Here is a 12720-nt window from a genome sequence, read left to right as displayed (position 1 = left end):
GTGCATCAAGAATCTCAAAATAAAAGGTACGTTTTTAATAATGTTTCTTTGAAGTGACAAAATTATTTTTAAATCTTTTTTTTCTCTCAAACAAATATAATTACTATGAAACTTAATTTTTTAAAAAGAATTATTTATTTATTTTAGAGAAAGAGAGCATGGGAGGATTGAAGAGCAGAGGGAGAGAGAAACTCAAGTTGATTCCATGCTGAGTGCAGAGCTTGAGGCAGGGCTCCATCTCATGACCCTGAGGTCACGACCTGAGCCAGAACCAAGAGTCGGAAGTTTAACTGACCAAACCACCCAGGTACGCTTACATATGAAATTTAATCTTTAAAAAATGCTTGTTAAGCATCCAGTGTTGTCAAGAAAATGAAACTTGGTCTCACAAGAGGCTGGACCAGTAGCTGAGCTTTGAATGCAGATGCCATTTGCCTTTAGAACCCCATTGTGCTTTCCCTAGAGTCACCCTCATATCCCAAAGATAGTGCAGCCTTCAGCAAACAGATGTGGCCACACCACCATGGACAGGTCATGTTTATATCCAGATCTCATTAAGAAGAGAAAGCCTCCTCTTTTCATCATTGACTTTTCACGCAGTTTCAATGGATAAGCTTTCACATTGCAGTGGTGGTAATGGGGTATGTTCTGACTAGCTTTTGAAGCTTTCCAAATGTGGGGGCTGGAGGGGAGATGATAAGAGTCGGCTTTCAGAGGAGGAGACAGGATCGTTCCCACAATGCTTTTGAAAAGTCTTGTCTGATTGTATATACTGATAAGGGCACTTAAACTGCAAACACACATAAAAGATAAAAACAGGCCAATGTCAGGCTCATTTCCTGTCATGGGGCATCACGGCTAACCTTGTGATGAGCCTAGGGAGACTTGTTCACCAAAGTTTGAACCCCAGTTTCCAGGCCACTTTATTATTATCGTATCTGGGGAAAATCAGTCAACTAAAGAGGTTTTTAAATTTTTATTTATTTATTTTTACTGTCTTGCTAACCAGCAAGAAGTCATTAAGTAATTCTCCTTGTCGCACATTGTGTAGTTAGTTCCAAATGCATGGCGGGAAACTCTAGTTTAGAAATTTGAGTCTCATCATTCCACGTGTTACCCAGACTTGGTTCAATTTTCTAGTTCTCACTGCTTTGCAGCAGCGGATATAAAAATCAAGGGAAAAAAGTTTCTTTTAAGCTGTCCCATAATGCCATTGCATTTTGTTTCCATGTGGTTGAAAGGACACAACTGTCTCTACACACAACACCCTGAAAATGTAAATAGGTGTGAGGCACGGAAATCGTCTCCAGACAGAAGTCTCATCAAAGCTGGCAGAGGTTAATGAGAGCAACGGCAGACATGGAGACTAGATCTGGTTGGCTAATCATAATCATCCTGTCACACAGCCTTGTCGTGACACTTGGTGCTGCAGTCAACCAGGGGGTATCAACAACATCTCCCGGTGAGAAAGGCACCAGGCTTGATATACAACTTAGATGCTTCCTTGACCTCTTTCCTGGAAGGAAACCTCCCTTGCTAATACCACTGCTGCCTTCAAACAAGCAATCCATCACCACCCTGGACGCTGAGCTATTTATGCTGTCGGTGCTAGCTCTAAGCAGGAATGATGGATTTCCTCTCCATGGCTACACCCTATGTCGTGTACCAGGGATAAACATGTTTTTTACTTATTGTTCCGATGCTATTTTCTTTTTCCTTACTGTTTCCTATTTTCTAACATTTTCCTGTTTTCTAACATTCCTTCTGTGCTTTCTGTGGCCTTTGGAACGTCAGCAAATACAATACAATGTTCATTTCACCACTGCCAAGGAAGCAATGTCAATGACATCACGAAGACCTATTTGTATGTGGGAATTACGATCTGAGACCCGCTGCACTCAGGGAGGGGAGTGTTTACATGTCACACAGAGTCACAGTGTGAAGAGACCATTTAATGCAAACATTTGGTAACATAAACTATTTTACGTTTATTAATATATAAAGCCCCGTTTCTCTTTTGGGTTCTGTTTGTGGAAAAGTGTATTAAATGTGGGTAACAGTGGTCAATGTGGTCAAAAGCTTGAGAATTTAGACTTCAGAGCATTTGGTTTAATTTATTTTTGGTTTTAACACATTTAAATTGAAAGCAGATCATCCATTAAATCCTTATTTATGTCTTTGGAGTCGGCCAACAAAGCATGTAGATAAACGCTCACCTCTGTGTTAGGTATCCTCAAACATTTTTACCTCTGAAATGTCTGTTTTGGAGGTGGCTCTGTGGCGCAATGGATAGCGCATTGGACTTCTAGTGATGAAATGTCTGTTTTGGGAATTTGATACTTTATATATGCCTATAGCCACTCTGGTTCTTCATTTCTGCATTTTTTTTTCAGGATAATGTTAAAATAGTCATGAGTTTCTATAGCATGTAAGGATGGAATATAATCATAGCTCATTCTTTTAGATGCAGGGGGATGTTAAAATGTGACCATTTCTATTTTCCATCAAATTTAGCACTTCATTGCTGAATTCACTATTTGAATGATGATCCCAGGATGGATTTGGGGAAGACATTTAGAACATCTTTTGGTGTCCTTCGCTCCTTCAGCAAATTACTAGTTGCGTTCATTCTACTACCTATAAGTGTAATCAAAAGTAAGAAGGATGTGTCAAGGAATTTGCTTTGCATCTTCGCACCACATTTTCTTCCTAAATAAGGGCCTTATATTTCATGATAGATTATCTTCATGCCATTGCAGGACCAATGTAACAGACAGTGATGGCGAGGAAAAGAAACTTCAGGTTCCCGCCTGTAGTGGTGGTGGTCCTCACTATGAAGTGCCGTTACTTTTTTCTTTTTATTTCTGAAAATGTACAGATATTTTCCAAATGAAAATATTTAGGACTACCTGAAACTTTTGGAAAATATACATTTATATCGATACACAGAAGTGATTTAATAAACTTTTGTAAAATGCTATTACAGAATTAATTCTTCTGTATTACCAGTCACTATCACATATCACTAATATGGGTAAAATTTTTAAAAATCTATAGCAGAAAATATTAAGTTCAGTTAAAAAAATACCCAATTAAGGTCAGAAAAGACCTAAGGTAAGTTAGAAAACCTTCCTTCTTAGAATCTATCATAAAAATTAGGGGACTTGGTTTGTGATATTGGTTGTAGATTTTTAAAAAACTTTTAAGAAGATTTATTTATTTGAGAGAGAGAGCATGAGTGGGAGTAGCAAAGGGAGAAGGAGAGAGAATCACAAGCTGACTCCATGCTCAGCATGGAGCCCAATGCGGAGCTATCTCAGGACCCTGAGATCATGAACTGAGCCAAAACCAAGAGTCAGTTACTTAACTAACTGCACCACCCAGGTTGTAGATTTGAAGAATCTGCTATATTCTTAGAGAGTTTACATACTTTTTAAAAAGTCTAAACCTTCAAGGTAGCTATTAAAAAGTAATCCTTTACACAAAGTCAACACTCTTCAATCACTTCTTAGAGGACAGGAGGTGAGATTGAGCCACAGTGCACACTAGTATTTGAGAACCAAATTGTAGAGACTGACTTCAGAGTTGTGTTCTAGTTAGAATAAGGGTTCACCATGCTGAGCATATGCTGTTTATATCAATGTTGTTCAAACACTTAAAATTGCAAACCACGAAAGAAATATATACATTTCACAGGGTGTCTTACTATACATATTTCCATTTATCTAATTGGATTATTTCATGAACAGGACTTTGATATATTACATTTCATTCAATCTCCTTTTCTTTTAATACTGGCCTGGAGTCATTAAATTGATCCCGTTCCTGGCTAATGGGTTGAAGTCCACAGTGGGCTTTCACGCACACTGCTCCCTACAAGTCTTGCTGCTCATTGAATATTATTTTCAGCCATGAAGGAGCAAACAGAATAGACAGTGAAAAAGCAGTTGCTCTTGAATATCTGAAAAAGGTCAGTCTTAGGGAGAAGACGTAGCTATTTACATGCTTTGACTTGGAGTTTCCAGAGAAGCCCCGGAAGGAAGGCTCTGAATGAATATATGATTACACCTGCTTCCTGTGAAGGTGCTCACAATGAAACTATCAGAGACTCATTAACTCTTGAAGAGTTAGATTTAAGATTGCAAATGTATAACCTATGCTTTTTGCAAAAATTTTATCCTCAGGGATTAGCTGATCCCCAGGTGAGAGCATGGTAGGTATGTAGAAGGGGTGCTGGTAAGGGTGGGAGAAGGAAAGCAAATCAGACTGAGGAAAAATGGAGGTAAATGGGGGTGGGAGGGTACCCAGGACAAAATTTTACCGAAATAACTTGGCTTATAGATGAATCTCTTTTCTTTAAAAAAAATCAATAATGAATGAATAAATTAAAAAAAATAGGTAACAAAACTGAAATAACAGAAACAAAAGGAAAAATGATCTGCAAAAGTCTGGGTTCTAATTTCAGGAGAACTTTTAAGGTTAAGGAGCTTAAAAAGTTGTCGTTCATTTCACTGTGGATCTCTTGAATGCTAACCATAATTTTAGGCACTTAAAGATCTAACCTTCTGATTTGGAGATCGAAGTTAATGCTCATGTTTGTTTTCTCAAGACGTGGAACGGCAAATCGGAGGCCCAGAGAATACTAGAAGAAAAAAAAATCAGAAGACACTAAGTTTATGACAGGGAGGGACTTCCTACACAGTGTAAAAATCTTTTTTAAGTCATCCCTGCAAATCCCCACCTGAGATTACTGTCCTTTTTTCTGCTTCCACCTGGATTGTTGAGAGGAAGTCATGCAGCCAAGACTGCGGGACCCAGACAATTCAAGTCCCTATATGTTTTTTTCCTTCCCTTCATTTAGCCCTGTACAGACTCTTCTCTGGCCGCCTTCCTATGTGCTAAATTAAAAGCAACCTAAATATACGAGCGATGCTTGATTTAGAAAGCTCTAGTGCTCATGTTTCATGCACATTTAGGTGGTCATTGAAATTATGCCTGCAAAGCCTATGCAAATATGTGGAAAATGCTTCTAATGTAATGATGACCCATAAAGAAACAGGTTACACAGTTTTATGTGTAACGTGTTTTACCTAGTGTTTTAAAAGTTTATCGATGGAAAAATTACTGTATAGGAGTGAGGATGTATGGTAAGAAAATATACCAGGATAACATTCTATGGTTATGTTAAGGTTATGAGTGCAGGAATTGTTTTTTCCACCTTTATTTTCTAAAGTTTTGAAACTGCTCTTACTATTTTCTTAACTTGAGGACACATTTTTAATACTTTGGGAAAGTTTTAAAATGGGAAACATCCAACGATAATTTAAATAAGGAAGTAAAAATAAGAGCTAGGTAATTATATGACTTACTCTCCCACGTACTGTGCTAAGCCTTACATGCCTTTTCTTACATAATCATGACAACCACCCCACAGGTAGGTATTGCGATTCCTGACATTTTACTATACATTATACATTTACATTTACATTTTACAGTAATTTGCGGATTAGGGTGTTCAAGTGCCTTCCTCCAGGTGCACAGTAAATGAATTGTAGAATTGGAATTGAAATTCCTACGAACTGACTCCAGGACCTGTACTCTTGACCACTATGCTGTAAAAGTCAAATCAGTGATTAAAAACTCATGTTAATACAAACCAGTAATAATATGAACTAATAAGAGACCTTCATGTATAAACCTGGCGATTCACAGACCTATACCCCTGGGGCTAATAATACATTATATGTTTATAAAAAAATAAAAAAAATAACAGACATTCTTTTTTATCATAAATCATCATTATTTCACTAGCCCTTACAGATTGTGCTACAAGCCAGGAACTTCCCTAGTAGCGTCATATAATTGCACTGCTCCAAATAGTCCTAAACATGGGGATTCTCCCATTTCAGTGTGACTCGTCCAGGTTTCACAACTGTTAAATGGCAAAACTGGGATTTAAGCCCAGGTGTGTCTAATTTTTAAGCCCATGCATCCTTATGCCGAAGCCATGATGAATTCCTTTATATTAACAAATGTGTGATTTTCAGTCAGACACCGGGGACTCTGCACATAAACTTCTCTCTTCTTTGGAAACCTCTTAAAACTTTTCCTACTTTTTCTACTTGAAGAGGTTCTACTCATGCTTCAAAAATCAGGACAAGAGATCCTCCTGCAATATACTGTCTGATCCCACAGGCCAGGTCAGGCAGAAATTTTCTCTTTATTCCCTATCTCCTTCTTTGTTACTCTCCTATCACTCAACCTCTGATATTGCTACTTTTGAGTTTCTTTTTGAATGGGGATTGTATATTTTCATCTTGATATTGTGAGACTCTAGCTTAGCATCAGGCATACAGAAGGGGTACAATAAAAATGGTTGAAAGAATGATGTGAGAGAATGTGCTATTGTTTGCCCAGTTCCAGTGATGGGGATCTTACTGTATTGTGGTGAAGCCTGGCTATGTTGGTGTTTATTATAGAACAATTCATCCTGGGACAAAGATACAACAATGATGTGACAATTTCATATCAGTAAGAAACCCATGTGTTTTCAACTAGAATCAAACACTAGATCTCTGGGCACTGATTCTAAAGAGCCTTTGTGGAACCACTACTTTTTGGATTGAAAGATTTCCTGATTGAGAGATTTTGCAAGTTTTTATTAGTCCTATTGGCACACATATTATATCACTATAGATATTATATGAAAATGACATCACTACTTAAAAATCAGAAGTAATACTTCTGAATATTACCTTGAGTTATTTTTAAAGATTTTATTTATTTATTTGCCAGAGAGAGAGCACAAGCAGGGGGAGCAACAGGCCAAGGGAAGGAGATAAGCAGGCCCCTTGAGGAGCAGGGAGCCTCATGCTATGCTAGACTTGACCCAGGAGTCAGGGATTATGAACTGAGCCGAAGGCAGATGCTTAACCAACTGAACCACCCAGGTGCCCTGCCTTGAATGTTTTATTCAATTAAAATAAAAAGTCACTTGAAAACTATTTTTTTTTAAATACTGGGACTGAAATAAATGGACCTGGTGACTTATAATGCTTTTTAATATTTAGGACTGCTTTTACATTTGGAATTTTACTACAATCCACTGAGACTATTTTTTTAAATACAAAATGAAGAAGTAAATAAATCAAAATGTTTTATAACAAAACAGAATACAATAAAAATGTGATGTATTTAAGGGCATTAAAAGGTGAGATAAGAAAGCTATTAGGTTTCTTCCACTATAGACCTCACAGATAAATGAATACAAACAATTTACTTCCTTGACTTCCAAAAATTATTTGCTGGTAAAATGGACTGACATCCGGTCACATAAACACATTTGTGGTTAAGACCACACTGCCATTTTTACCCTCCACTTGGAATGTCACCAGTGGGCAATTTTTTTTCCAAGATTATTTTTAGCTATTAATTATCTTAGATGATCTCTGGTTTACATTTAACATTTTTAATACTGAAAAAGGAATGAGTGCCTGGTCACCTCTAGATGCAAACACTGTTGTTACCATGTCAATATCCTCCTTTTGGGCCTTGGGTAGACCTCTTTTCACACCAAACTTGGTGGTTCGAGTTTCCTTGGAAACTAGTAAAAGGACTTAGAGTTTTTAGATAAAAGGATTCAAATGAAAAATGTTCTAACTTCTTAGCTTAGAAATCCCATTCTATATTTCATGGCTTCATTTAAAAATCTCAACTCATCTGTTATTCATTAGTTTTTATCCAAGTACTTTTCCGAATTTTGCAGACTGGATAGAACATGGACTTTGTGTTCAGTCCTGGTTTAAGCCTTGGTTTTGTCATTCATTACCTGTGTGACTTTGGGAAATTTATTTGACATTTCTCAGTTCCTTCATCTATAACAAAAGAGAAATACTCAGCTCATGGGATTGTTGGCTTTGAAAATTTAAGTGAGATAACATAAAAAAAAAAAAAATCCAGTGATGGGTTTGTAACACAGAGGGCAATCAGTTCATGTTAGCTAATAAAAATCTACTTATAACATTTTATCTTGCATTTAAATATTTACTTTTTTTTTTTTTTTTGACCCAGCAAGTGAATTTACTAGACTATAGCTTGGCACACTTTGTAAATATCTGGGATCAGTGGAATAAAGTTTATTAGGGTATAGAAAAGCAAAAATATTATTCTAGCACAATACCCTAAAGTATGAATTCAGAATAGATATTTCTTGATAGTTTCAAATGCTCAAATAAGTGTGAGAGATCATGGGTTAAAAGGTTTATTTATTGAAGGACTGCTCAGCATCTTTAAAATGTAAAAGTGCACCTGATTGCCCCAAAGGCAGATATGATACTCAGCAGTGACCACAGAACTTATTTAAAGCCTTATTTCAAGGGATCAGTACTCTTTGGAATATACTTTGGGAAGCTATTCTAATAAAAACCTATGCAATTATAAATTTTTATAATTTTTTTTTCAAATAGGCCACTTTACTGATAATCATAACTATTTATTTTAAAGCAGGGCTATGTATTTTTAGTTTATGCAACATTTAATTATGCAGTATTTGCAGATTTCAGAATTTTCTTCTGATTTATGACTTCATAATAAGTATTCCCACTGAGATATTTATTACAAGAAGTTACTATGTGTATTTAAATGGCTATTGAATAAAATAAACTTATTGTCCACAAGTAATCCTGAATGAAAATTTCCGAAATCTGGAAACAAAGAAAAAGAAGAAAAACATGTCCTTATTCTATCAAAAGCACATTATAGATCATTATTAACTCTTTTGTTTCTCTTGCTTCAATTTTCTATATTATTCTTCAATTAAAGTGCATGGAAAATATAGACCTGGCAAAACTAACTCAAAATCTGGGATATAGTAACACTTTAATATAAAAATACTATGAATGATATTCATATGGGAGGCATATCAAAAATAGAAGCTTAATCATCTTTGCTAAAAACTTTAATTATGTTATTTTTAAAATCATTTACTGAATACAAAGAAAAAAATTGCAGTCACATTTGAAGAAAAAAATATCCCAAGAAAAAACGTGTAGCAAAAATATCTTCATAAAGCATCTAAAAGACAAGTAAGAGTAAAGTCAAAAGAGAAAGCATATAAAAGTCTTCATCTTTTTGTGTTTTTAACCTCAGAGTCCCTCTCTGTATAGGATATAATGCTCAGTTCACCACCCTGGTAATTTCCTGCCCAATTTGTTTTAGTTGCCAGGTGCTAACCTGCTGAGTACTAATTGGGGAGCTTTGTACTAGCTCTCTTTAAAATTCAATTAGACCTTAGTAAGGGCTTCTGGTTTTCTCTTACATTTGTTCCAGCCACCATAGGGTTCCCAAGGTCACACACCACCATCCTGGTTATATTTTCCATCTTGTACTCACAGCTCAGTGGTCGCAGCCCCTGCAATGGGAAAGAACACCAGCGTAGAGCTCAGGGGGCAAATAAGTTACATCCTGTCCCAAAGGCAATGCGGTGGGCCGGGAAGCTTCTCTTGATTTCAAACACCTGTGCGGGCAACTGTGCCCAAGAATTCATATGTGACCATTAACTCAGAAGAGACACTTGAGAGAAAAAAAAATCAAATTTTTATTATAAGAAGAAATTGGATTGGTAAACATAGTTAATGTGTTTCCCTGAGGAGGAAAATGCCTACTATATAAAATAAGGAACATTTTAGAAATATTTTCACTATTGCTAATGTTAAATTTGGGCCTTAAAGATCACAGGTAAGTAAAGATCACTGAACAAATTTATTCTTACAATAAATGAAATGACAGGTATTAATAGACAGGTATTAATAGAGGACATCGTATGACTCAAGGAGCATTTGTAAGGGATCCGCTTGGAACACAAATTCCTACACACCATGGTCCCAGTTTGAGATTACACACTATTAATCTTAGTTCCATCCTCTAAATACTTCAGATGGGAAGGGAGAATACTTTGATGTTTACCCAGGGCTTCCTGTCTCCCTTCTTCCCCCTATATCCTATTTTCATTAGAAAGTATAAAAACTCAAGTTTGAAGAGGTATTTAGAACTGTGTGCTGGACAAGTTATCAAGGTTACACCAGATAAGAGGGAGAAGTAAAGGAGCTTTATCTTTGAACTCCTTCCCTCCACTCCAGCTCTACCTCTTGTCTTCACGCTACCCCAGCCACCTTGAAATCCATACCTGCTCTCCACCCTGAGCCCCTTTCCATTTGTCAAAACCTAATGTGCCTATGGCCCTACTCCACTTTTGGCAATAGCTACAAATGTCCGCCCATTATTTCCCCCTAATTTATTAAGAGCCACTAATGTGACCCATCGTTCCATTCCCAGAGATAAGCTTGCAATATGAAGACTTTCACAAAGGAGCAACCTTTTGGGAATTTATGCCCCAGGAGAGGTCCAAGGAAGAGAGTTCTGAATATGAGGACCATTGGTCCATCTGTCAGCTCTACTGAAATTTCATCTAAGGAAGTAATGTGACTTTTCACATAAGTTTCAGAAACCATCCTCCATTCCATTCTTTCCACTTAATTCAGAAAAACTAAGATCCAACACCAAAAACAAAGAAGTGCCAAGAAAACACATCCAGGTAAGGTGTTTTCTGAGTAAATCATATGCTTTGAGAAAATTAACTTCAGGGGAACCGGGGGCAGCCCGGGTGGGGGTTTGTATCTGTTCTATTCCCAATGCCTAGGACAGTGCTGGGCACAAAGTAGCAAATGGTAGATACAGATGGTAATGGTCGCAAATGGTAGATACACCCACTACTTCCTAAGAGGAGTCTGAAATGACACAGACAGAAACCCAAGTAACTATAAAATCCTCCCTCCTGTAATCAACCAGGGAGGCATGCCCACTCATAAGAAAGAGTGAATGACTGGTATCTAGAGGCAATTTAATACCTGCTCTTTCCAAACAACCTGAATGCTATCCTAAGCAGCTAAGAAACATAGTTTCAAAAACCTGTTAACAGTCTCTCCTCTGGAAGGTAGAATTAGAATGGATAAATTCTTAAGGTTCTGTAACTAACCCTAATTGCACAGAGAGAATTTTGTGTTCGAATTATTAACTCAGTCCTGAAAACAGAAAAAAGAACCCAGCAAAATCTTTTCAAAATGTCCATGAGTCTTTTTAATATAATTCAAGGACTAGTTTCTATAGTAAATATTTTATCTTATCTAAAGGTTAAAAGTTATATGTACATTTTTTTCAACTTCCTAGAAATAACTTTTTTTCACATCAATCAAAGATCTTTTCTTACCCCAGAACCTCCCACCCTTTTTCTTTTTTTAACCTTTATTTCCTTTCCCGGAGTGAAACAATGATTGTTTTCCTACATATTTCTAGATTATTTTCCTTAGCTATTCCAGGGACACTCCTGCTCTAATCCATTTATAGCTCTTAAGATAGTATTCATTTACTAAAAATATTTACTGTGTACCTGCTGTTTGCCAGTCATTGATAAAAAGATCCCTTGTTCTCAGTGAATTTCCAATGAGCCTAACAAGTATAATAAGTAATCACAAGCAATTGTAACAAGGAATGGAAACATAATCATTTTGAGTTTTATGATAGGAGAGCGTTATAGTGATAGGGGAGGCTGTGCACCTAGATTTAAGGACCAGAAAAGCCCCACCTGAAAGAAGTGACGTCAAAGCTGGGCAGTGCAGATCAGTGGTTCAGAGCCCGGGGTCAGACCTAACAGTGGATGTGTGAGTCTCACTTGTGCTACATACTAGCTTTGTAACCTTGGGCATGTTGCTGAATTTCTCCTTGTCTCTAAAGTAGGGCATACCGACAGACTTGCTGTTTCTCTATCAGGCTGTTATGAGGATTAAGTAAATTAAATCCATATAAGATCTCAGAGCAGTGCCCAGCCCATCTCAATTGCTCAATAAATGTCTGCAGCTTCAATCATGACCCAGATGAAGTCTGAAGGATAAAGAGAAAGAAGGAAACTCGATAAGGGGGAGGAGGGAGTGGAGTTGGTGCATCAGAGAGAAGGAACAGCAGCTATAGTCTCTGTGGCAAGAGAGCACGTGGGTATTATAGAAACGGGAGACAAAGTCAGTCCTGCTGGAATTTAGGGTGTGGGGTAAAGTAAGGACTGGAAGCCTGGTAATGAGGCTAAAGGGGTGAACAGGAGTGACAGAATTGAGGTCCTTGCAGTTATTGAAGGGATTTGGTTATTATCCTAATAGCAATGGGGTTTTTTAGCAAGAAGAGATAGCGTCAGATTTGCATAGGATAGGGAGAAGACTACCCCTCTGGGGAGCAGAGCAAAGGCAGGCAGGCGGGGGAGATGAGTTAGGAGACTGTTGTCATCACGTCAGCCCGGATGAAGGCAGTGAGAGTGGTGGGTAGGTGGAGAGAGGAGATGAACTGGAGAGTCTGGGACGGAGTGGGCTGTAGAAACAAGGTGGTTACTGGTCCTCTGGGACAGGAAATGGGAGTGGGGGAGAAGCACGAGTGTGGGAAGATGGCAAGCCTAGTTCTGGACATGCTGACTGTGAGGTGGGAATGAGGCAGAGGAATGCAGTATGGGAGGTCTCCTAAATAGCCAAGTTCATAGACAGAAAGTAGAATTGTGCTTACCAGGGGCTGGGGGAAGAGGGCCTTAGTGTTGGGTGTAGATGGAGTACAGGGTCTCCATCTGGTAAGATGAAAAAGTTCTGTGCTGGGTGTTGCACCAGAATGTGGGTGTACTTAATGTGACTG

The 12720-nt window shown here is 37.7% G+C and overlaps 1 protein-coding gene across 1 annotated transcript in view; it reads right to left on the bottom strand.

Moving 5' to 3' along the window:
• The window catches only part of ITGA8 (integrin subunit alpha 8), a 185470-nt gene that overhangs the window by 55166 nt on the left and 117584 nt on the right, over positions 1–12720 (bottom strand). Inside the window, exons 21-22 of the mRNA XM_032880917.1 lie at positions 9317–9409; positions 4563–4642 (exon numbers count right to left, since the gene is read on the bottom strand). Of these exons, the coding sequence (XP_032736808.1) occupies positions 4563–4642; positions 9317–9409 (173 nt within the window). The remainder of the gene's footprint in view (positions 1–4562; positions 4643–9316; positions 9410–12720) is intronic.

The sequence above is a fragment of the Lontra canadensis genome, unplaced genomic scaffold, assembly GCF_010015895.1.
Source record: "Lontra canadensis isolate GAN:19392208 unplaced genomic scaffold, GSC_riverotter_1.0 scaffold72, whole genome shotgun sequence".
Taxonomy (NCBI): Eukaryota; Metazoa; Chordata; class Mammalia; order Carnivora; family Mustelidae; genus Lontra; species Lontra canadensis.
The sequence above is the reverse complement of the archived record's forward strand: the minus strand, read 5'-3'. Positions and strand labels throughout refer to the sequence as shown.